A 26,487-nucleotide genomic window follows, 5' to 3' on the forward strand; every position below is an offset into this window, starting at 1 on the left:
GAAATGGCCACAAGGTGAGGAACCAAAAGTTCCAGAGGAACTTAAGAAAACACTTCTTGACAGTGAGGGTGACAGAGCCCTGGCACAGGCTGCCCAGAGAGGTTGTGGAGTCTCCTTCTTTGGAGATCTTCCAAACCAGCTTGGACGCAGCCCTGTTCCACGTGCTCTAGGTGWCCCTSCGTGAGCAGGGGGGTTRRACTGGATGACCTCTGAGGTCCCTTCCAACCTTRRGCATTCTGTGATTCTATGAATTGTAAACTGTACCTCTCCTTAGGAAGTGGCCGACAATCCAGTTGCAACCTTAAATGCTTTCTTTAATGTTGAGTATGAAATATGATTCCTCTCCTTTTTCTGGCTGTTTTACGTGCACACATACACACTATTTTCTTTTAATGCTTGACATTTCTTGTTTAATGTGAATATCAAAAATGTCAAAGATGGGTGCCATGTGTTTTTTGATTTGTGAATCATTTCAGTAAAATGAGGTACCCCCAATTTTTATTGTATGAAACACACATTATTTTTGCTATAACAAAGAGTTTTAGATCAAAAAAATCCTAAAGCCCAAGATGACAATGCTAAGGTATTTCTGTGTTTATCGGTTACTTGCTTACCCCTTGCTTACCTCTTTTTCTTTTTAATTTTAGGGGAAACTGGAACTGGGAAATCAACCTTGATAGACAGCTTGTTTAACACCACTTTTGATGACCCTGTGTCAACACATTTTCAGCCAAATGTAAGACTTAGAGCCCGGACATATGACATGCAGGAAAGCAATGTTCATTTGAAACTAACCATTGTAAACACGGTGGGATTTGGGGACCAGATAAACAAAGAAGAGAGGTAAGTGTTGGGTAACTGTTGTGATATTGCAAGATTTTAGTCTTCAGTTACAGTGCAGCTGCAAGCTGTTTTTTTTCCCCTTTGGATTTTGTGGTAAATTTTAAAAATATATTCTAAATTGGTTCTATGTTTTCTCAGGGTGCCAGATCAGACATGGTTTGCTTATCTTGGAAGTGATTGGAGAAATCACTTTCAACCTTGCCCCCTCACTTATATTATAAGCTTTTACAAATATGTCAATAAAACATGTAATTGTCACTGGAATTTCTTTTGGGGTKTGTGGGGGAAACAGGAATATGGTCGATAAAGGACTTTAAAAACAGCCAAACGTAAATATAAACATTGTATAAAGTAGATCTACAGAGATTTTTAAAAATTAAGTGGAACATATTAAAGACTTTAAGCTGGTAGAAAGATCATGTGTATTTTTGAAAACTTCTGCATTTTGAATAGCTTCAATAAAATGTAGAAGGATAAAGATGGTGTAACTTATTGTCATTTGAGTCTCTGTTTTTATGAATCAAAGATTTAAGATGTTGAACTGCTTTTCAGTGAGTGGTGTTTCTTCCACCTTAATTCTAAAGGAATTTTATAATCCTCAGTGTTAAACAAAGACCAAAAGTGATGGCAGTTAGAAATGAAGGTTAGAGAGTCATTTTAGGATTATCAGGAGAGCTATGGCTTGTGACACAACTGAAAAATAGCTTTTGCTTGTGATTGATGAATAAGATGTCAATAAATATTAATACAGATGCCAGAGATTTTAATGTGTGGTAAAACTCTATATTGTGAGGAGTTATCCTTTAATCCTTCTSTATTAGTTTTGTGTGCAACAACTACTTCTATGATTTCATTGCCTTTGTTCTCATTTATAAATTTTGTGTAACAGCAGAACAGTAAGGGCCTGCTGTTTATACAGCCAGCAACACTTTCTTATTGATAACAGATTACAATCTGTTTTTAAGCAAGATAAAGAATACTTAAACTGCGCTTACATTGCAAATCAGATTCTCATTCTTCTCTTGTGTTCTTCCTTTTCAATGTGTTTATTGGTTAAGAGCTCTCTCGTGTACAGTATTTATTTTCAGAAAACATAAGAAGTCCTATTTCTTGGCAGTGGTGATTACATTTTCTTTTCTTGTGTTTCTAAGAGTTCTTTAGTTGCACAGCTTGAYTGCAGAAGTTTATAAAACATTGATTGGGAAGATCAGTAATAAGCATAGGTAATTATACAGAGCTTTTTCACTGACAGTAACTAGGGAATGTTTTAGTGACTACGTGGTTCTTGTTCTTCAAGGAGCATCTGAGAAAWTAAGATTATTCAGTACATTTAATTTTCTTTTCTGCTACTTAGATAGTTGAGCATTCTGTTGGAATATAAGCAAAAATCCACAAAACAGCAAGGCAGGAATTTCCTTCCAAGTCTTGCTCTATTCGGGAATAGCTAATCTCTGGCCACTGAAATGTATTTCATTTCTTCCAGCTATCAGCCAATAGTGGATTATATTGATGCACARTTTGAAGCCTATCTCCAGGAAGAGCTGAAAATTAAGCGTTCCTTACACAGCTACCATGACACCCGCATCCATGTCTGCCTCTATTTCATTTCACCTACAGGCCATTCCCTTAAAACTCTGGATTTGTTAACCATGAAAAGCCTTGACAGCAAGGTAAGACTTTGAAATGAAGGCAAAAGAATTTGTCATATTTTCTGAAGCCTCTTGCAGCTTCTACATCCTAACTGTATATTTAGAAGTTAAAAGGATAGGGAGATGCATCCCTTTTAAGACAAGGATTAAAAAAAAAAAAAAAGCAACACATCAAGTTAAAAAAAAGCATATAATTTTTGTAGCAAACCATTTAAAATCTTACTGTGATTAAATATCTTACTGTGATTAGATAGAATAGCCTCCACGTGTGCTGTAGGGTGTTTTTTTTCKTGATAAAGCTTATTTCTAGTTCACTATCAAATGTTTGGGGCTGCTGGAAGTCAGCAGGATTTGTTTGGATATGAAACAGTTTAGTAGCACTATGAAGAAGTTTATTACAGTAACTGAAGAAGCAAGTGCCGTGAAGAAAAATAATTCTCCCCGTGTGGCTTTCTCCAAGATAGGCTCAGTCAGTGTTTTAACCTTCATGACTTAATTTGTTTTGAAAGCTTTAAAAGAGCAGTGTTCAGTAACTGTAATTGCTTGCACTTAACAAATTCTTTTTTTTTTTTTTGTGAAATCAGGCTATGTGAAATAGATGAAGCTAAATATTTAACCCATTTTAATGCCACCAATATCATTTGGGTTTAATTTGTTAAAATATTGAAAAATTTGAAAACTTCAATATGTCTCTGGTAAATACATTACCATTTCCTCTGCCTTTTAGTGGAGCTAAATTTTTAGCTCCACTGAATTTTTAGCTTCACTTTTTAGTGGAGCTAAATCCTGCTAAATTTTCCTTGTTCATGAGGTTTTCCTTGAGGATGCGTGTCAGGTGAGCCATCTCTTGCACCTTTGTGCTGCGGAGCACCTTGGGTGTCCCTGTGGTTTAGGTGGCTGGTGACTGTGTGTGCAGGGTGCCACGGCTGCAAGCAGTSCCCTGCTCCCAGCTCTCTCAATAGCACCGAGCAGGGGCAGGAGCAGCGGGGCTGGTAGGGAGGAGCAGGGTGGTTTCTTCCAGCTGTGGTGCTGGTTTATGCCAGCCTAAAATGTTGGTGAAACTACTGTGTCATYGGCTGTGTGACAGCTGAAGAACCTTTATGTGAGACGACGGGCCAGCCTCTTGGAGCGTGTTGTGCCGCTCCAAGGGAGCTGTGAAGCTGGAGGTTGTAGCAAACCACTAAGCTGGTTTCTTGGTTGCCTTAGCTTTTCAGTGAAGACTGAACTCTGAGTGGTGTGTCTCTTCCAAAACAGGAATAAATAGGTCTGTGAGTCGCAGCATCCCAAAGAGCAGACATTCCGTCAGGATAAAAATAAAGTAATTTTGCTGTGTGGAAGTTCAGTTTCTAGCCACCTTTAAATATTTTGGGCTTTCCTTTCGCCCAGGAAGAAGATAAATGGCATGTAACTTTGTTGTTCTCTCCAGTTGCAGTGGATTCTGTGTTCAATCTTACTACCAATCATACCCATATGTATACCGTGTGTGTGTATATATACACACATATATATATATACACAAAAATGAGTGTATATGTATTTACTCTAGTTTGTTTTCTGTCTAATTATGGAATGTGTGTGTGATGCTTTAATTACAGTATTCTCCCGGTGGTCCTTCCAGGATGGGAAATTATCTTGGCTAATTCACTGAGTGCAGTATTCCCTAAAGAGAAGGTGCTGCAGCAGTAAGCTTATATCAAGGGTATAAATCTGCATCAGRTGTTGTCTTCAGTATCTGCTTCCTAAATCAGCTGCAGTGTGTGCTGTGTACTGTGCATTTGTCATGTCTATTTGCTGCAAAACAGRGCCAGATTACGAAGATCAGAGGTAAAGAGGATACTTGGAATAGGGTGAGCTCATCCTGTATTCTGTTTCTAGTCACTGGAGAGAAACAAACATCTCTGAGAGCAATTCATTTTTTCCCGTTGCTTATAAATTTAAAGACTAACCAGCTTGCCATCTAACTTTCAGACACTGGGAAGTAGTTTTGCTCAGGAAAGTAGTTTTTCTTAGGTCTGGAAAGTAGTTTTGCTTAGGGATCAGTAGAGGTCAGCCAGTTTTCATCCAGGKATTAAGGAAATCCACTTCTGTATGTTTTCTTGTTATGAACTAGCAAATATTCATACTAGTGTTTTTGGGTTACTCTTGCAGAATTATGTACAGATCACTAAAAAGTCAGGAAACCAGGTGAGTGTATCTTGTGGGGTTTTGGGTTTTCTTCTTCATGCRTAGTCTTTGGAAATTCTTGTCCTGATTTGTATTTAATGCATGAAAATAAGGAATTTGGAGGGAATCATTCCACCAAAATATTATTCAAACAGAAGATTATGTACTTGAGAGCTTAGTGGAAATCTTAATACACAGATGCCTATAAATATACTTAAACTACCCTGCAAATTATCGACCAGGCATAATTCCAAGTGTATTTTTCCTTCTCTAATACCAAAACATCTGCTGCCTCCTTATGCTTTACTGTAAGATGTGATATGTAAACCTTAATTCAGAGTAATAATATGGTTTCTACTTGCCGGGAAAATAATGATACATTACATTTCAGATAGCAGGCTGRTCAGAGGGCTAGATTTGGTGTTGCACACAGTAGAATAGTGTGCATGGATAAAGTGTAAGGTTTGTCTTGGTGATTTTTGTGTGGTCATTTTAATGAAGCGTGTTTCTGTACTGCTAGTGGATGGGGCAGCCTCAGCTGTTTCTTCCCCTTGTGTGTGTGTGTGTGTGTTCAAGTGTTTTGGGCAACCAGTTAGTTCTCTTGATATGGGAACCTATTTAAACTAAACCCTGAAGATATTTGTGTGGTTAGGGATCTGTTCAAGTAATCTCTGTCCCTACTCTGTTGCACAAACTTAGCTCTACCTGTAAAAGAGCAGCTATGGGAAAGAGAAAGGGCAAGGCTGTTGCTTTTGTTGCGAGAGTGTTTTTATATAGGATTAAAGTGGTTCTGTAATCATGGCGTGCAGTTTTGTAGCAARATTCAGTTTTGTAGCAAAATTCAGTTTTGTAGCAGTGAAAAGTGTTAGCTGAAGATGAGGTTGTGAAGAGTCCGCTGGTTTCAAAGGGGGGAGCACTGGGATTGAGAGGGGATCTGATCAATATGTACAAGTACCTGAGGGGAGAATGTAGGGAGGAAGGGACCAAACTCTTCTTGGTGGTGGCCAGTGACAGGACCAGGGGCAATGGGTACAAATTGAAGGCAGTTCCATCTCCATATGAGGAAGAACTTCTTCCCTGTGAGGGTGACAGAGCCCTGGCACAGGCTGCCCAGGGAGGCTGTGGAGTCTCCTTCTCTGGAGGTCTCCAAACCCACCTGGATGCCGCCCTGTGCCCCATGCTCTAGGTGTCCCTGCTGGAGCAGGGGGTTAGACTGGATGATCTCCAGAGGTCCCTTCCAACCTCAACCGTTCTAGGATTCTGTGGAGGGGTTGGATGTATGGACACCTAACCTGCAGGAAGGTTGCTGTGCCTCTCTTGTGTTGTTTTCACATCTCCCTGTGGCCCAGAATGGGTTGCATTCCCTTGTGGATACAAACGTTCTTGGATGGAAGTACTGAGATAACGCTCTTTGAATAAATCTTAGCTGTTACAAGCAGAAATAAATGTTGTTTAAAAAATTAAGCAAWCTTTAAACTTAGATATAACTTTTGCTTCTAAAACCAGAGGAGTATTGCTTTCAGATTTTAGTAAAATGGTTTATTTTGCATCAGTCTTAAAGAGCTATAAGCGGTTCATGGTGATTTTGTTTTTCTTTTTTACTTGTCTCCTGAGTAGTTTTTCTATTATTCACTGTGCAAGTGCTTTTCCAGTTAATTATTGTTTAGGAAACTTCTGTGTTGACGTCCTAAGACAGAGCGAAGGTTAATTTATGTCTGAGGGCTCTGTTGTGCGTCCAGATTTAAAGCTGTACCGTGGAAAACCTAAATTACAGATAGAACATATACTTTAAAAACTTACAAAATCTTGCAGTTCGTTTGCCTGGATTGGGCTTTTTAATTTTAAGCAAGATATCTGCACTGGAAGAAATTGGGGCAGAAAGAGCCATGGGGTGGGGAAAATAAAAGAATTTTGAGGATTAGGTGCTTTTCATTAAAAAAAAAAAAAAAAAGGTTTGTTTCATTTTAATGTTATCAAATTTGATAGAATATTTATTCAACCATAACATCATGGCTTTTGCATRGAACCATTGTTATGGAGGCACAAACTTAGTTTTCATTAAATATTCCTGAAATATTGATATGATAGACTATGATCTATCTTGCAAGTATTTGTCAGCATAAGTAGTTACCTTGCCAAGAGACTTATTAGTTCTGTGAGGGACTTGGTGCCTATTGTGCTAAAACTTTTTTTTTTTTCTCTTGAGACGTGGTTTAGTGTTTTGGGAAGAATCTTCATACTGTGTTTGTTTACAAAAATCAGTTAGTGAGATTCCATGACTGGGTTTTTATGCTCAGACAGAATACTCAGAAGAATAAACGGAATGTGCACGTGGTGGGTTTTGGTTGGTTTTGCTTTCCTTTTTGCATTTATCATCAAAGAAGTCTGGAAAAAAGTGTCTCTTGAAATCTGGAAGAGTTGTTTGTGGCGTTAAACCTGCTAARATATTTGGCCACTAATTCTTTGAAATGAAAGTTGTGTATCTTGGAGTGATGATAGAAAGGCAGGAGATGCCAGAGTATAATTAAAAATGATAATTTTATTGTTTATTGTCATCACTGCAACTTGCTGTAGTAGGATTGAATTTGCATTCTGAATATTTAGGGTAAAAACTGGTGAGGAAGATGCTTGAGTCTTCGTCATTCCTGCATGGTACACGCAGGTGGGAGTGAAACACACTSCTGTGCTGGTGTCTAGGCTAAGAGCTGTGGGGAAGAGTGGTGAGATGAGGAAGATGTTACAGCTGAAAGGAAGCCAAGAAGAGGTTTAGTGGCTAAGCTGGTGGTGCTTGCAGCTTGCTTTGGCTTGTGTGTTTAAACCACTGATTTTCACTTAGAACCTGAACCACATCCCCCAAATCTATAAAGCAAATATATTTAKAACCCTGTTAAACATAGTGTTTGGGGGCATTTAGTTAGTAAATAGGTGCTGCTGCTCTTTGCTTGGACTACTCCCTGTGTGAGACCTTCTTTTTTTTCCAGAGCGGTTAATTCTGAGCAAGTTCACTAAACCGTGYGGCGTTGCTTTGTGCCAGTGATGCCAGTGAACAGAGGGTGCAGGGAGTGCGAAGTTTCTTGGATTGCTTATGAAACCCATCAGTTATCAACCGAAGAGGAAGTTCTAAAGAGCTTCTTGCCAAACACTTTAATGCATCAACTGCCACCTCGATACCGAAGCCTCACACGTGTCCTGGATTTCTGTCATTAACAGGTGAACATTATACCCATCATAGGCAAAGCAGACAGCATTTCTAAAACGGAGCTGCAGAGGTTCAAGGTCAAACTCATGAGTGAACTGGTTACTAATGGTGTCCAGATCTACCAGTTTCCAACMGACGATGAAACCGTTTCTAAAATCAATGCCATCATGAATGTGAGTAAATGGCTACAGCATTCATATTTTTGTTCTGAAGCACCATCCTTATTGCAAAGTTCTGTCTGCTCTTTCATGATGATTTTGAGGCTTATGGTTTTGCATTTGTAACAAGCTGCCTGTTTGTTTTTCTCGGTCCTTATGCTTGAGGAAAAGCTCATTTGTTCTTATGTTCCTTCCTCATGAGTCCTCGTATCCCTCTGCTGTTGATCTTTCACATTTTAGGAAAATTTTCTYATTTTTTTGCCTTACAACAGAAAAGTAAAGATCCCACTCAAATTATTTTAACTTCTGGTTAATCAATGTATAATTCTTAATACAGACAGACAGGTTGACTTTGCTCTTTTCCTTAGWGAAGACTACCTTACATCTGTTAGGGAAGATATTCATGTCACTCATTTCTCTGTTTTTCACTTATCTATTTTTTAATGATGGTGAGTCTTTTTTTTCATCTGCTTTTTCCTTTGTTACTTTCTTTCCAGATTTTCTTCAGGGATAAAAAGTGAGATACCATTCTCATATTATTGTTGTTTTTTAAAGAACTGTTTTGCATCCAGATTGCCTCAGCAGTATCTGTCAGCTTCAACCAGGCTTGTGAAGCTACTCGCCTTCCTCCTGAGCACGCTGCTTGAATTGCACACACGTCTGTGTGCGTGTGTTCTCATCTTCAGTTTCAAAGCAGGGAGAAGGACCTGGGGTGCAGATGTACAGGGACCTGCAATCCAAGCCTCTCTGTCACTTGTGGGTAGTCTGTTACTGTGAGAAAGTGTTCTTTTATTTTTTTCTTTTTCTTTTTTTTTTTTCCTGCAACTTGGCCAAATCTAATGATTTCTTTTCCAGTTGATGGTATTTTCTCTTTGGACGGTAGTTGTGTGTCAGCCAGGCAGTACCCAGGTTGTATTTCTGGCCACTTTACAGCCCCCACTACCAGTGGCAGTGCCTGTGGTTGTGTCATGGCCCTTACTGGTGCCTTTAGCTTTGGTCACACAAGTTCTAGAGTTTATTTACCAACCTTTTCCATTCAGAGCATGATGAGGGCCCTTCTCACACTCTTGACAGGCTGGGACTTCACCAAATCACAGAATAAGGTTGGAGGGACCTATGGAGGTCACCTAGTTGAACCCACCTTGCTCAATAAGGGTCACCAAGAGCAGGCTGCCCAGACCATGTCCAGACAGGTGCTGACTGTCTCCAAGGAGGGAGACTCAGCAGCCTCTCTGGGCAGCCTGTTCCAGTGTCTGACCACCCTCCCAGTAAAAAGTTCTTATGCTTAAATGGAATTCGCTGTATTTCGGTATGTGCCTGATGCCTCTTGTCTTTCCCTGGGCCCCACTGAGAACAGTTCGACTCTGTGATTTTCACTTTCCCCATCAAGTACTTGTGTACAGATACCTTTTCTCCCCTGTACACTCTCCATAGCACTGTTTCTAGGAGAGACAGTCCCAGTCCTCTCAGGCTCTTGCCATATTTGAGATATTCCACTTCCTTAGTTTTCTTGAGGTCCTCTGCTAGATTTGTTCCAGAGTGTCCATATGTCCCTTGACCTGGGGAGCCCAGAACTGGACCCAACTCTTCCAGACATCCTTCCAGAGGGGAAGGATCACTGCCCTCAACCTGCTCTTGGCTCTTCCCAGTTCATCCTGGATGCTGCTGGCTGCCTTTGCCACAGCAGCACATTGCTGGGTCGTGCTCAACTTGCTGTCCATCRAGACAGTCAGGGCCTTTCTGCAAAGCTGGAKTCCAGCAGGTTGGCCTCAGCCGGGACTGGAGCATGGAATTATCCTTCCTTGGATGCAGGACTTGGCATTTCCCTTTGCTGAACWTGGTGAGGTTCCTGCCAGCCCATTTCTGCAGCCTGTCCCTGTCCCTGTGAATCACAGCACAGCATTTGCTGTCTCATCCACTCGGTCCAGCTTTGCATGGAAGTTTGACTTCTCTATCAGTAGCTTGATTAGCTACTCATCTATTTGTATGGTTTTTTTTCCAGCTTGAGACTGCTTTATTGCTACAATCTTTGAACTTTCCTGAAAGATGTTTTTCTTCCTCCAGTTTTTCAACCATAAGATTTGCTACTCTTATGTAAGAATGCTAAGAGAGAAAACTCTATGGGTGTAACTTTTTCAGGGACATTTACCATTTGCTGTAGTAGGGAGTACAGAAGAGGTGAAGGTTGGAAACAAAATGGTGAAAGCTCGTCAGTACCCTTGGGGCATCGTGCAAGGTAAAGGAATTCTCTCTTTTTTTTTTTTAATGAGAATTAACTTCTTCCTTAAATAAAAAAAATCACCAAAACTAAAAAGGAGGATGTATATTTGCCAGTCTGCCACATTGTTTGTATTTGCATCAACGGTTTAAAGGATTTAACAATTAATATTGGAGGTGTGTGGTAGCTGGTAGCTTCATCAGAACACTTTTGGAATCAAGCTGTGAAATGGCATGTGCAATACTTGGGTAAGTTAGTATTCTAGAAGTAGCGCTAAAGGTACTGAATTTTAAAGATTTTTTTTCATTGTTAGAATGCAGAACCAAAACCAAGAAGTTTATCATTCAACTCAACAGGAAATCATGAAATATTGGGTCATACTCAAAAAATCTTAAATTTAGTGCTTACATGTGAATATAGATATTAAGATGAGGCTGAATATAAGTATTCCGTTGTTTATTTTCTTTGCAGAAAGTATATTCAGTTAGCAAAATAAAGCAAATCCAGTGCTTTTTAAAATGCATTTTCCTAGTTTTGCTGCTTGCCCATAATAATCAAATCTCCTGCTTTTAACTGAGCAGTGGAAAATGAGAACCACTGTGACTTTGTCAAGCTTCGTGAGATGCTGATTTGCACCAACATGGAAGACTTAAGGGAGCAGACCCACGCACGGCACTATGAGCTGTACAGGCGCTGCAGGCTGGAGGAGATGGGCTTCAGGGACACCAGCCCCGAGAGCAAACCAGTCAGGTGAGGGACTCCCATGCCTCAGTATCCATTCAGTTCACATTTGCCTCTATCARCAGGGGGTAAAGTTCATACGTAGAAGAGTTTTTCCAGGGAGAAGGAATTGGTTTTGTAGCAGAGTAAGTGTATTTCCACTCACTCRCCTATACTCCGCACACTGGTCCATCAAGATAAGAGCATTGCTTTTGAAGACATACAGACTAATATTTCCAAAATAATACTGTTTTATAATAAAGCTAAGGATTTTAATTTTCATTATGGAGAATGTTTACCTTCTTTAGAAACATATATTTTATGCCTTTTAATAACTTTCATCACATATTAGCTTGCTGTTTTTACTTTTTTAATTGGAGTCAGAGTTCAGAAGGATCCCAAGCAAAAACTTTTACCAAATCTTTGGTTACATTGTTAAATTACCACCTTGTCTGCCATAATGCCAAATGTCTAACTTGACTTTTCAGATCAAGAAATGCCTTGTTAGACTGTACAGAAAGTTAATTCAAAAGGAAAGTAAGGAAAGGCACAGAGACACTTAATGGTTTCATGTAATAAAGCTGCTTTCTGCAGGAGATATTTACTATTTTTGTATCTGGCCATGTAATGTTTTATTACCAATTCTGTAACCTCCTGAATTCCAGCTACTCTCTTCCAGCTACTTCATGGTTGTTTCAGCTGTTAAAGCAGGACGGTCAATATGTATCACCGAGAAGTACCTAAGGCTACTACACTTGGAAGGTCCGTGAGGATACTCCCCACAAGTCAGGAGGGGCACAGATTGTACAGCTAAAAAGGTGTAAGGACATAGGCAGAGTTTTGGGGTATTGCATTCTTTGGATCAAGACTACCAGAACATAAAATGCCATCCACAGAAATGAACGCTAATAATTCTGTTGGCACAGAAGCGTTGGCATAGATTCATTATGGTTGGAAAAGACCTTGGACATCATTGAGTCCAACCATAAGCCTCTCAACACTATACCTGTTAAACCATGTTCCTAAACCATGTGCCATGTCCTGTTGCTTCAGAACACCTTCTTTACATTGGGATTTTGTTTWAAAAAATATATAGTTATGTTGGATAACTGAGTAATAGTAATAATTAATATAATCTGAATTCTTGGGAGGTTATAAACATAATGAATCTCATTCTTATACCTTTTACAAACAATGTACAAAATTTTTTTTTTCCACTAAAGAAGTCATGTTAAGCCATGTAGTAGGATTTTCCAAAAGATATTAAAGATTATTGCAATAGTCCTGGATCCAAGCCAGTATCAGCAAGAGATAATTGATGAGATACTCAGAATGAGAAAATTTGGGGCACAGATGAATATGAATTTAGGCATCAAGAGGGCTCTAGGTCAAAACAAACTTCAGTTTGCCTAGTAACTTTAGATGTTTGCAAAGGAAGAGAGGATTATTACTGCTTTACAGTAGGACATTTTGAAARTCCTTTTTTAYTTTTKATTTTTTTAAATCTAATCTCTTTTATTACTGAAGAAAACATTCTTCCCTAGAAAGAAGAAAACTGAAGGGCCAGGGTCTGTTGAAAATAGGCGAAGATTAATATTTATGTGTATACTTCTTCATTTGGATTCTCTGATGTTAATCATTTTCTACCTATTTCTCTGGGTTCATAATCATGATTTGCTCATCATAAACTTCTCAGTTATTTGAACTGGTACAGAATGCACCCAGTTGTGGCTATCACTCTGTGCTTTAATTTTTCCCCAAAATTGTGTATTCAGACCTTGCAGTTCTCAGGAAAAAAAACATGTTTATTCTTCAGCCTGTACKATGAAGGAAAACAGGAAGAATTCAGGAACATCAGTACGCTGAYGTGTAGAGGAAGACTGATATAACTGTAGCTGCCCTAAGAACGGAAACTAGCATATTTAAAAGAGTATTAAAACTTTTCCTTAACAGGTCAATTTAGGAATGAAGACCATTTGACCAAGTATAACTTTTGCCTTTGAGCCAAATATTTTAAGCTCCTTATAGTAAGACTGAACCCCATCCAAATTGCCTCTTTTCCAAATCTTTAGGGGAAAAGTGGCATCTATTTGGATCTGCCACATCCTAAGTGTCCTATATAGCAAATTTGGAAGGCCACTGAGTCAAGGAATTAAAAACTATGCTAAAAATACCTGTCACCGATTAAATTATCCTTTTTTTTTGGTCTGATATACCTTAAGTAATCTTGGAATGTTATGCAAAATTTTCAGATTTCGTTTTTAAGTAAACAAGCTAAGAAATGATGTTCAAGTATCTGTCTTGGTGAATTCTAATGGTACAAACCAAATTGCCCCCAATATGCAACATTGCCTTCCTGTGAGAGTTGAATTCAGTTAAACCAGGGATTTAATTTATGAACAGAACTTGTTTGATTTGCGTCTTTGTTTTTAGGCATCCATGTCCTAAATCTCACACAGATAGGAAAACCGTTTGTCACAGCTATGCTTCTCTAGAAAGGTAGGTGCTAGTGCTGCTGTGAGGTACGTGATAGATTAGTAAGGTGTAAGCTTTCCTCAAAATCCCTTCTCCCCCTTACTTCAGAACCTCTGTAGGAGTAAATTACCTTAAATCTTTTAACTTTTTAGTTTTGCAAATGGAGTAGTACAGAGTATAGAGTTCTAGGGACCCAACACAGAGAGTGAGAGTCCCTGTAAACTTGTCTTTCTTGATGTGCTGAGCAAAGAGCAGTGAAACCGGCCTTGGGAGAAGTAAAAAGTCTTCCACTGTTTGCAGTATATGCAGTTATGTTGAAAGGATAGTGTCAGCCTAAATTCTCATCAACAGTAAACTGCCCCCTCTTGAAATGGAAGGATCTTCAGATTATTATGGTGCTGATATGCAAATTTTAAAGGTAAAATGTGTGGTTTCTTCTTTCCCATGATTTTCAAAACATTTCAGTGCAGGGGAGGGGAGAGAAAAAAAGTAAATAATTTTTTTTTTCTTCTCTATACATGAAGTCTGATTACTTAGTAAATTCAGTGTCTGAAATGTTAATCTGATAGTAATTTCAAAACGGGCCCATTGTTACTTCATCCTGATAAACTGGCTTAGCCTGAGTCTAAAGGTGTCCCTAAAATGAAAAGCAGGTGGGATTGCAGTGTGTTATCCTAGCCTAGCATTGGCTTTAGCAGCATATTAGCAGTCACAGGGGCTGAAAATGTGTGTAGGGAGGCTGCCAGCACCTGAAAAGCCTGTGCTACAAAGCCTTGCTGTTGTGCATATGCTGCTTAAACTTAAAGGTAATGTGACTAAATATACCTGTCTGAAAACTTACCCTCACTTCACCTGATAGTTAGAATGCAAGGCTTGAGCAAATTCAGCTCAGAGCTCATGAAGTAGATTGGTCTTCTGAGCTTGTTTAACCATGATGTCTGGCTCCAGTAAGATAGGACAGGAAAGGGGCTCTGACCTTGAAATCTTGCAAAATTTTAAGTTAAAGAAATTTCAAGATAATTCTTCTCTCTTTTTAGATTTTATTTTGAATAAAAATGAGTAACTTTAAAATTGGGAAATTTTGTCATAAATTGAATTATGACAATAATTCAATTAGAGAGAATTCAATTAAGAGAGAAAAAAAAATCACCTTACTGTTTACTGAAATCATGAAGCTTTTGCATGCTCTGTTCCATATTTTTTCTGTTTATAAAGTTAATAGAAACAGTTAAAGATAACACTTTAAAAATCGGTATGAAAGTGTGTGGAGGTATGTGAGTGTGCATGTATGTATGTTCATAAGATATTTTAATTTCCATTTTAAGTATATCTAAATACATTTAAAATCCATTACAATTTAAAATATTTACTGCATAGTTTTTGCATCAGAGTGGAAGGCATGAGGTAGCTGAGCAAGGGTGATAGCTAGAAGGATAGCTAGTCAGCATCTGGGAAATGGAAATGGGAAGAAGGGGACCAGAAATAGCCCCAGAATAAGGGGTGAACACTGCTATTATCTCAGTCCTTTTGTAAGCGTTATTTCCTAGAAGATACTGAACAAATTTCTTTTGTTTTTCTAAATTATAACCATTGGTTGGTCCTGATCCACCAATTCTGTTCCTGTGAAAGCTTCTGACTTAAAAAGTCAGAAAGAAAACTAGAGTAAGAAGTTTAGAGTAAAACTAAGTAAGAAAGAAAACTAGAGCTTTTTCTAACAGCTTTGCAGGGGTAGCAGTGGTAACAATAACAAGAAATATTTGAATAAATTATCAATATCTGTCAATTTGTTAGGTAGCTTTGATATGAAAATTCTTCAATTTCCAGCATGATTTTTTTGAAGGAAAACAAGTACCTTGCATATTGAAATGAAGAGTATCCTTTTTTAAAAAAGGAATGTGAACAGAGGCACAGACTTACAAATAAAGGTATTTTTTAATTACTTGCCATTTTGATATGCTGCCAGATGTTGGCTCAGTGACCTCGATTAATTTACATATACATAGCCCCAAATATAGATATGGTAAGTATGGAGTACTTTGGATTTATGAGAGGGCATTCTGAAGGAAACAAGCAGTCTTGGGGTTTTTGACTAATGCTGGAAAGTAAGTCCATCTTTGAAATATGGAACTATTTAGGAAATGGTATTTGTTATATATTTATGCAACTCTGCCATGTTTAGATTCTGTGATTATGGAAGAACTGGYGTATGTATTTTAAAGGTCTCATTCTTTGCTTTTTCATATGGAAACAATCGATGTGTTAGTTGTGTTAATGCTCAGATACTTTTTTAACATTGTATTTTAAGTTCAGGGATTTCACAATGTGGAAGTTCTTGGGGATTTTTCTGGCAATTTAATTGTCTTGTTAACAAGTAACTTGAAGCAAAAGGTTACCCATGTTGGAGGCAGAAAGTTGTAACTCTGAATTTTAGAAGCTGAGATTTCTACAATGCTATGGTTAGAAATGTAGATTTCTTGGGAGCTGATATTTTAAATAATATTATTCGGGGTGGTTTACTTGAGCAAAACTTACAAAGATAAGATCCTTCTTCTGGTTAGGTTTGTTTATAACTTTTTTTTTTTATGTAGGAAACTGTAGATGTTTATATTCCCAATGTGTATATTTCTGGTTAATATAAATTGTTTAATGAGTGCSCCAGATTGGGTTTTCCACACTGAACAAAGCAGTGTCCTGGAGCCTTGTTTACATTTTTGGACTTCAGCCTACAGGAGGCCTATGAGGCGAAGAGGCACGAGTTCTACGTGGAGATGCAGAGGAAGGAGGAGGAGATGAGACAAGTGTTTGTGCAGAGAGTGAAGGAAAAAGAAACAATATTGAAAGAAGCAGAGCAAGAAGTAAGCGTTTATTCCTGTCTGTCTGGAGTTGGTGCCCTGAGAGCTGGAACACTTAAGTTGAGYGCTTTGGAGAATCACAGCGAGCCAAGATTTATGATTTCCTAATATTTAAATGGCAGTAGTGCGTAGAGTCAAGAGGAGGTGGATTATGCAATGCTAGATGCAAACAAGTAATCCTCTTCTGGAAGGAGGGAGCTTGTGCTCTAAAGGGGTGGTGGATAGATGGGAAAATGTGGTGGATGGGGAAAAAACTGGGGTCACAGGAGAGGGGTAAGTTGCAAAGTTGTGTTTTTCTTAGTCTTCTTTTTCTCAGTAGGCTAAAAGCCACTGGTAGAGCATGTCTGCACAGTAGGTAGGCAGTGTGTAGGCACAGTAGGGGAAGGCTGCTGGAAGAACAGCTATGTACTGGGGCTCCTAAAAAGGGCAYTTTTACAATTGTTTGCAGGTTAAGCTGGTCTAGTTATTATAATATTAAAAAGTTGTARTTTTCTTTGTATGTTATGGTACTGATTAAGTTCTGTGTTGAGGGTTAAAAAAGAAAAAAGCACCATGACATCTACTGTCTGAGATTTCCCTTCTTCTATCCCTCATCTCATGAGGGATTGATGCCCTTCTCACCTRCAGAGTGAAGAAGGATTCAGTGTTGGAAGGCAGTGGTGGATGGGACAGTGGGGCATGTACCCTTGTGTGACTGCAGCTTCAGTTCCTTAATACAAGGTGCAGCTCTCGTGCTGAGAGGTTGAATGATTTCTTTCTTAATCTTACTTRTTCCCAAACAGCCTATGCGTTTTAGCAGCCAGTGAAAAATCCCACCATGCTGCACCTTCTGAATTCATGTTTAATAAGAAAATATGTCAAATACCAGGCAATGTGGAACATATCCTGAATCTGTTGTTGAAGATTTGGTCCTATCAAGCTTGACTGGCAAAGCAGGATTTTCACATCTACTTCYTGCCAGACTTTAACATGGTCGTGCATATTTATATTCAGACACTGGGTTAGTTAGAATGGGAGAACTGTATATATTTATTATCATCCATTTCTGTACCTCGGTCTCCCAGCAATGTTGTAAGTGTTCTGTGAGGTGTGTGGATGCATGTTTTAAATGTGAAGAGGGTTTAATGATTATTTTTCTAGATCTGTTGAGTTGACTGGAGAATGAAAGCAGATCCAGTCCTTGTCACTGTGGGGATATCTAATAAGAAGAGTAATTGCCCATGTTCAGAGTAGGTTCACTTGAGTGTTATGCAGGGCTTGCAATACTCCTCAGTATCTTCTGCCTGTCATTTATATCAGGTGATTTCTGTGAGCTTTAATCACTTCATTGATAATCATTTCTTTCTGGAGGACTGTTTATTTTYGTTCTGATGAACATATATCCCGTAGTAAATCTAATAACTCACTTAGTGATTTCCACGGTTTCCACCTTTGCTTTATGTGAAGTAGCCTGGCCTCCAAAATGAAGATTATCATTTTATAATTGGTTGTTTTTATGGATTGCTCTTTTTTAGTCTTCATAACTGCCGTTTCCTGTAACTTTTAACCCAAGTTCGGTAGCTGTTACTGCTTTTAATCTTAGTGTTTTTACATTGTGGTATCACCACCTTGTGTAAGTAGCTGGAAATGCACTTTCTGTGCTTTCTCTCAACAGATACAAGCTAGATTTGAACAACTTAGGCGACTGCACCAAGAAGAGAGACTGAAACTAGAGAGAAACAGAAGATCTCTGGAAGATGAAATGGCTTCGTTTATTAAGAAGAAAGCTGCTGCTGAATTACTGCAAACACAAACGTTGCTCTCTACACCGATGAGTTTGAAGAAAGACAAAGACCGCAAGAAGTAAGTGCTCATGCTGGGCATCGGGGTACCAGCAAAAGAATCTTGCTTCACTTTTAAAACATGCATTTTAGTGACTTCTAGAAAAGATGTAAAAGTGTTTATATTCTGTTATGTGATAAAAGGGGAGAAGTAGGTGAAAAAATATCATCATACTTGAATCACTGGTTCTAAAATTTAATTTAATTTAATAATTGCTGTGTGTTCTATGAACATTTTTTCTTTTTCCATGAAGGGACCAAGGTTTCCGACTTGAACTCCTCTGCTTTGATGTCAGAGATGAAGAAATTGTGAAAGTGCATGACCAGAGTGAGAGGGAGAAGTTAGAGAGGGAGAGGAACTCACCCAGGGAAATCCAGAAATAGTGTTTGAATGCAGTACTCAACTCCTGAATGTAGGATATATTAGTTTCCTGAAACAATCTGCTGCTGTCCTATAACCATAGTTATATCTTCCTATTACAGAGTTTTGAGAGGAGGGATTGGTAAAATTGCCTTTAGAATTGCACTGAATAGTGAATATGACTGATGTCCATCCTCAATATAACTTTTTTTTCCCCGCTTTTCCCCCCAAAGAAAAGGTTTAGTTAATGGTAAAATTTTAGAAATATGTTTAAAAGTAGTCTTCAGAATAAATGTCCATTTTTCTCCCATACAGTTATTGAGTTGAATGAAAAGGAAAAAGTAAATAAAACAAGAAAAGAAGCAAATATTTTCCATTTTTGGTAGATTACAACTTCACGAGAGATAATATTTTCTTGATTAATGGCTTACTGCAGCTGAAAGCAGATTTTTGATGCAGAAATTAAGCACAACTGCTTAAAAGTGAAAAATTTTATAAGCTACACATGTGCACATATTTCACAAATGCCGTGAAGTCAGATGTGAGGTTTTTGGGGGTGTGTGGTAGCAGACCATCTTGTGGGCTTACTAAAACTTGTTGTGTTTCAGGAGGTGATACTAAGTTCCTTTTCTTAGAACCCTTAATAAAGGTTCATACGTGAAAGTGTAACCCTTAGTAATGATAGTCATAGCACAGTGACCTTCAGTTTTAGAGGACTTTTAGATTTATTTCCTCTGCTTTAGCTTTATTTCTTCAGAGTATGTTGTAGTTAATATRTTTTGTTTTTGTTTTTCATTTCCAGCTTTATGTAATACTGATGACAGAAGAAACAAATGTTGATAATTTCTCTAAGGATGATAAGATTCAGCGGGCTTGTGAAGGGAAAGGAAGTACTGTTTTTTACTGAAAGAATTTGGAAAATGTCTGTTATATCTGCAGGCTGCAGGAGAAGAAATTTTAAGTACRTGTGCATGTGGTGCTGTGATTACTGTCCCATTAATGCATCTTCATGGACTTTCTATTATATAACTGTTAGGCACTTGCTTTACATGTATGTGGCCAAATTATATTCCTTTTTTATGCATTTTACCAAAGAAAATGTCCGTGCCATAAACTGTTTCACTCATAATATGAATTCTATAGTAAGAAGTATCCAGTGAATATATATCTAATATAACTTTTCTAAAGAGTTATTTTTATATGACACGGTATGTTAATCTACTAAATAGTATTTAATGTAATTCAACCACTTACTGATTTTGCTGACAAGGATTTATTTGTAACCTTATAAACAAGCACTGTCCTAATTTTTGGATATAATCTTCCTAATGAAAACTGATCAGATATTTTTGCAGTGATGCTGTATTACATGATAGTTTATCTGACATTGCTAGTTCAGTTTGGAAAATATCTACAACTTACTGCTTGTGACTTTGTGGTCACATCAAGAGGCTAAGTTTTACAAAAAGCATTATCTTCAAGAGATTCAGGTTAAAGCAAATTTAAAATAGTTCCTGTATTTTTAATAGTTAAAATAGTTAAGTAAAAGTAAAGTAAGTAAAAACATTCTATAAAAGGTGTAGTTCTCTGAATTTGTTTTGTATGACTGCTTTTAAATAAAATATTAACTTGAGAGAAATAAGACACRGTGGCTTTACCTGTTTCTGTTGTTCTTCCTCATGTCCTACCTTCACAATTAAAAACAGAATAAGCATTCATGCTAAATTAGAAAGTGTAAGTGAATGTTATTTGTAACAGCTCTCTCTCTTGTTACTGGTGCAGGTAGCTGCCTAGGGCGTTTGGGACAGGGGAGGGTTAGATGGAGTTTGCTAATCCAGTTGTAGCACAAAATGACCTGGGAGAGACAGGGTTTTTCTCTTGGAATGACAACTCATTCAAGTGTCAGAGCGTTGGCTGTGGGGATGGGAATTGCTGTAGTTACTTTGCACATATGGCTGTGCCTCCCACCCCGCAGGTGCTGGCCGGGCATGCAAGTGCACATCACAGCCCAGCCGTCAAATGGAGCTCGAAGAATGATGAACAAACAACTGAAAATATCTCCTCAACAGTAAGAATTAATAGTGGCTGTAAATCAGAGCTCRTGTGCCTCACTGTAGTTAATTTAAAAAGCTCTGTGTTTTTTAACCGAGCACTTCTGAGGGGTTTATTCTGCAGATAAAATGTTTTCAAGACAATTTTTTAATGTCTCTTTGTTGTTTATGCGGTACCTTCCGTCATGTATTTTGTAAACTCATTTGTGACTGTGCCTTTAAATAACGTTGCCATGAGAAGACAAGGCCAGGGTGCATTAATATTTTTATCTTCATCTCCTACAATTGACAGTATTGCATTTTTTGCCAACATGTTTGGCAGCAGAACCGTGTTTACAGTTGCGTTATGAAATTGCATAGAGAAAGAGGCTTCAAAAATGAATTAACTTGGAYTGGACTTAACTGCTTCACTGCGCCTTAATGGAAACAAGAGCTGTTTCCATAACACTCATGAGTCTCTATGCAGAAAAGAAAGTACGACACAGAAAAATGATTGATTTTTAAGACATTTTAGAAGACTTGCATAATTCACATTCAGTGAGTCACTTCAGGAAGTAACGTAACTCAAGTGAACTATGTACACAGGATTTCTGTTCTTCAGTGTTTTTTTAAATCTAAACCTTAGCACCAAGGCAGCAAAACAGTGAGAGATCTGTACGGATGTTTTCATGGTTGTAAACCAAAAAAGGGACTTCATCAGTATTTTCACTAGGGTGCGCTCAAAAGACATGGCTTTTCATGTTTTTCAGCTATGACTAGCAAGTTACGTAAGGAAGAATGTGCTTAACTAGAGAGGATAAAAGAGTAAGAGAGGCAATTTCCTAGGCTGTTTTCAGACTGTGATCGACTGCTTTGAGACTATCAAGATGGCTCAGAAACAGGCATGTATTTTAAGAGGAAATTTTTATTAAAGCAGCCTTCTGCTCTTAAGCCTGAAAGCCTGTAACAACATAACCAGCTTGGTGGGTCAGGGGGAGCTTTGGCTGTTGCTCATTCTGACCTTAGCAAGGCCGGACACTGCTGTGGCTGCTGGAATTTCAGCTTGTGCCATCGGCCCAAGAGGGGCCTCTGAATCTGCCTCTCAGATAAAAGTCTGGCAGGGTGATGCCAGGCTATCAAGATGGCTCAGAGAGCAGGAATGTGTTTTAAAATGGAATTATTAAAGCAGTATTGTTTTGTCTTTGGAGTTTAAAAGGAGGGAGTTCGGTGTTTTGTTTTTTTTCCCCCCCTCACAAGCTTTTTAGAGAAAAAAACATCTCTTGGGCAGGTTGTTGTGTTTTCTGACTGCTTCTCAATGTTCAATATATTTATTCTCCCAAAATATATTAAAAATGAGACRATAGTGTTAGTATTTACAGATGAAAGATGAGACCATGGGTAGGGCTTGGATTTTTAAACATAATTAGTTTTCATTTTTATTATTTACACCCACTCAGTGAGAATGAGACACCCAAGTTAATCCATCATGTTTTTTTTTTTTAAATGCAGCATTGTCCACACAAAATCTGCAGCAAAAGTGTCATCCCCCAAACTTGTATGTAATTCCCAAACCGGCTGTTGTTTTGATGGATTGTTGCTAATAAAACTGAGGAGCTTTTGTGGGAGGTGAGCTATTCTGCGTAAAGTATGCAGTGATCCTGAGAGGAGAAAATGAACAAACTTGTGTAAATATCAAATTTTACTTGTTGCTGCAGTATGGATTTAGCGCATTAAATGAAAGGATTCCCGCAGGAACAAGGCGCCAGGGCTGGTGGACAGGACCATGGGCTGAAAGTCAGGAGCACAAARAAGAGGAGACCCCTTCTCGCATGGATCTCCCGGTCTCCACACCAGGTTTCCCTTCCCAGGGCGTTCGCAGCTCTGCTCAGCCTGGCCCTGGGCTGCTGGAGCCCCCAACGGCGCCCAGCCTGAGCTCTGGCCCCACAGGCCCCGCTTTGGGGAGGCCGAGACGCTGTCCAGCCAAATGGAGGTATCTAGACACAAACTCTTTTTTTTTTTTTCTTTTTTCTTTTTCCTTTTTCTTTTTTTTTCCTTTTTATTCTTTTTCCTTTTTTGCCCCCTTTTCCCCCCTTTTTCCTTTTTTCCTTTTTCTTCTTTTTCCGTTTTTCTCCCCTTTTCTTTTTCCTTTTTCTTTTTTTCCTTTTTCCTTTTTTCATTCTCTCTTTTTCCTTTTCTTTTTCATTTTTTCTTCTTCCTTTTCCACTTATTTCTTTTCCCCTTCTATTTTTCTTCCCCCCCCTTTTTTTTTGCCTTTCCCCCTTTTTTGAGCTCTTTTGTTTTTTCATCCTCCTTTTTTTTCTCTTCCTTTCCACGAGCATGCAGACAAGAAAGACTAACCTCATGCACACATAGCAGAAGTGAAGACCTGAAGCCCAGTGACTGGCTGCCTCCCCTGGCACAGTGACACGACTGTCCTGAGGGGCCACAGGCAGTGCAGAGCCGGGCAGAGTCTCAGTTCCCTGCCTGGAGWGTCCTTAGGACACACGTGAGATGAACCTCTACTCCTTAGGACACTGCAGCCTGGTGAGCCCCGTTTCAAGTTTGCCAGCAAAATGAATGTTTTCTCAGTTATCTTCGAAGAAAGGAGGAAAATGCTAATTAAAAGACTGCATAGTATTTCTCTTGGAATACAAGGAAATACCCAAACATTCAGATGGGGTTGGAAGAGGCTCAGCTTATAAATCCACTCATTCTAAATATGGTGATGGAAACTGTGGATCATAAAATCCTGAGGGCACTGCTGATAGTATTCCTGGAAAGTGGAATGTAATTATGGTCGATGAAACAGCAGATTTCCCGAAGTAGTGCTATTATGCCAGCAATGTGTTTTGAATAAGTGGTACTTTGTCTGTGAGGTCCAGAGCGTTCCTCAAGAGTTTCCGTTGATGATTTAATGCAGTTGTATATTGGCAGAGATGACTGTATCAATAAATAAAGATATTGCATGTGAGCTGTAAATTAGCAGTTGCTGCAAACAGTTGGCTGTGATTGCTGCCAGGAGAAGCATGCAAATAAATGCAAATAAAAGAGTTATGGGCTAGTGTGCTCATTGCTAAAAAACATGTTTTGGAAATTTGCTGGACAGGGTGTTAAAAAACCCCGAATCCTTAGARTCCTGTGAGTTTTTCTAGCAAAAAGCAAAACAGATAGCAGTATTAACTTCAGGTTTTGAGAGCAGCCTGGTATCCTATGCAGCACTGATGAGGCTGATGCATTGGAAAAAGAAATAGTTCACATCTGGCAAGAAATTAAGGTGAGGAATCCTGAAAACAGTGAGCAGACCATTCGAAACTCCGCTGTGGTCAGACCTGTCACTACCTGAAGGCTGCTCTCGTGGAGGTGGTGTCTGGTTTGCCTTAGTGCTGCTGACTAAATGGGAGCTGCAGGGTCTTCCCAGGGCTCTGCAAGCTGTAAACCTGCRGGTTTGTGGCATGCCCGGCCTTGCAAGACAGTGCCCGTAAGGAGAGGGATTCACGCCTCTGTGTCCTTCCAAATAAACTAACATTACCCAGGCCAGTATGTGGTCAAGAACTGGACAGAAAGATTTAAAAAAAATCTGCAACCTTACCACCACGCCAAATATAGGAGAGATACAAATGGAGACATCCTTGGGSTGTGTGCACGTGCTTCTGATCTCATTCTCAATCTGCTCGGCTTCAATAGCTGAAACCCTTTTGCTATTTAAAGCTGTTGAAAACATTCTTCACATAAAACATGTAGCTCCAGATGCTCAGAAAAAAAAATAAAAAAAGCTGGAAATTAGAGCCTGAATTTGTGCATTTGTARGCACCAGACTGGTTTGCATGAAAAGACTGTTTCTAGACAGCATTACAACGTTCTTGGAAATGTTATTTCTTGAAAATGAAAAATGAACAGTGTATTGTGGGTGCTCTTATTCTAGGTCTCCCATGTTTGATATTTCCCTCCTTTATTTCTTTCAGCTATATTTTAAAGCCCCTTTTATTCCAGCTTACAGGAGCTGCCAGTGAGGGGTGCTAAACAACCACTGTGGATATGCTGCAGCTTGTGGAGCTGTGTCTTATTGTAAGACAAAAATTGTAGTTAAGTGTAAAAACAAACTCATGGGCAAAGAAAAACTGTGAAAGTCCCACTTTATCAATCAAAAATTAAGGGATGGTTACTGTGCTGCCTCTCAGCAGCAGCAGGAATGGAAAAATCCTCTAGAAACTTGAGGAGCAGGATGAAACGTCGAGGCCTCAGGCTCAGGGACCRGGAGGGCACAGAGCATTTGGGGAAGCCTGGGGAAGGGGGATGATGGGCGGCTGGCAGTGTAGCATGGTCATACTGGGAAGGCTCTTTCCAAATCACCTTCCAAATGGAAGGAGTTCTGTATAATGTATTTTAAAATCTAGGGAAAGCTTACAATTTTTCTTCTGTCTTGTCTTAGCTGTCAGATATGTGAGTGATTTGCTGTTGTGGACCAGTTTAACAGCGCATTTTCCGTGAGCATTTTATTTTCTTTCAATTCCAGCAAAAACTGCGTATCCTTCCACTTCTATGTTAACTAGAGGGTCAGTGAAGCTTCTCAGGAAGCTTCTCAGCTTTCAGAAGTTGAAAACGTGGGTTACTCAAGTCCAAAAGAATGCTCTTTGGTAATATATTCGGTACTTTATATCATAAGAACATTCCTCAAAACAAAGCAAAACCCGCACTGCTGATGTCTCGGCACTTCTTTGCTTTCCAGCCATCGGAGACGGAAGAAACACACGGGCTCCACTGGACACCTTGCTCATCCTCCTGTCTTCCTTGGCCAGTATTCTGCAGTGTGTCCTCACGCTTGGTTTGGAAAGTGGAGGTTAAGGGTGCAGATACAGCCAAAAGAGACAACACGAATGCCGGAATACTCCCTACTTCAATTCTGATGTCATTTTACCCTTTCCTTTCAAAACAAAACCAAAGGAATAAGGCATTTAAATTCATTTCCCTCTGTGCAGGTTGTTCCTCTGGGCACAATAAAAGGTTTGGTTCTTGTGCCTGAGTAGATTGGTGGTCTGAACGCTCCTGTGTTGTCTCAGGGTCTTTCTTTCCACAGCCAGAAAGATCTGCTTCTGATCTWGGATCTAGATCTAGAGCAGGTCTAGGGAGATCTAGAGCAGAGATTCTGTTGTACCAGTAAGAGCGTGTTAATGCCCTGGAACAAATGTCATCCCAATCATAGGAATCACTACGGYTGGAAAGACCTTCAGGATCATCAAGTCCAACCGTAAGCCCTTCACCACCTTGCCTGCTAAACCGTGTCCCTAAGTGCCTCATCTACACATTCCCTGAGCACTGCCAGGGATGGTGACTCCACCCCTTCCCTGGGCAGCCTGTTCCAAGGCTTCACCACTCTTTCCATGTAGAAATTCTTCCTAATATCTAATCTGAACCTCCCCTTGTGCAGCTTGAGGCCATTTCCTTTTGCTCTATCTAGTTATTCTGGAGAAGAGATTGACTCCTGCCTCACTACAGCCTCCTTTCAGGTAGCTGTRGAGAGTGATAAGGTCTCCCTGAGTCTCCTCCAGACTAAGTAACCCCAGCTCCCTCAGCCGCTCCTCATGAGGTCTTGTGCTCCAGCCCCTTCACCAGCTTTATTGCCCTTCTCTGGACACAACCCAGCACCTCAATGTCATTCTTACAGTAACAGGCCCAAAACTGAACCGAGTATTTGAGGTGCGGCCTCACCAACACCAAGTGTAGGGGGAYGATCCCTTCCCTGGTCCTGCTGGTAACACTGTTCCTGACAGAGGCGAGGAGGCCATTGGCCTTTCTTGGCCGTCTGGGCACTGCTGGCTCATGTTCAGCCAGCTGTCGACCAGCATCCCAGATCCTTTGCTGCCACACAGCTCTCCAGGTGCTCTGCCCCAGGCCTGCAGTGCTGCATGGGGCTGTAGTGACCAAGTGCAGGACCTGGCACTTGGCCTTGTTGAACCTCATACAGTCGACCTCAGCCCATCGATCCAGCCTGTCCAGATCCC

General features: G+C 39.5%; 1 protein-coding gene across 1 annotated transcript; it reads left to right on the top strand.

Moving 5' to 3' along the window:
• The first annotated feature begins 694 nt into the window (after window positions 1–694).
• On the top strand, window positions 695–20,054 carry LOC112954969 (septin-10-like). Its single transcript, XM_026048251.1, has 9 exons — window positions 695–843; window positions 2,327–2,513; window positions 7,866–8,027; window positions 10,152–10,248; window positions 10,812–10,980; window positions 13,384–13,449; window positions 16,148–16,280; window positions 17,932–18,119; window positions 19,261–20,054. The coding sequence occupies exons 1-9, from the start codon at window positions 764–766 to the stop codon at window positions 19,268–19,270; spliced, it is 1,092 nt and encodes a 363-aa protein (XP_025904036.1). The 5' UTR covers window positions 695–763; the 3' UTR covers window positions 19,271–20,054.
• Window positions 20,055–26,487: the final 6,433 nt, after the last annotated feature.

The sequence above is a fragment of the Nothoprocta perdicaria genome, unplaced genomic scaffold (genome assembly GCF_003342845.1).
Source record: "Nothoprocta perdicaria isolate Ctin4 unplaced genomic scaffold, notPer1 scaffold_523, whole genome shotgun sequence".
Classification (NCBI taxonomy): Eukaryota; Metazoa; Chordata; class Aves; order Tinamiformes; family Tinamidae; genus Nothoprocta; species Nothoprocta perdicaria.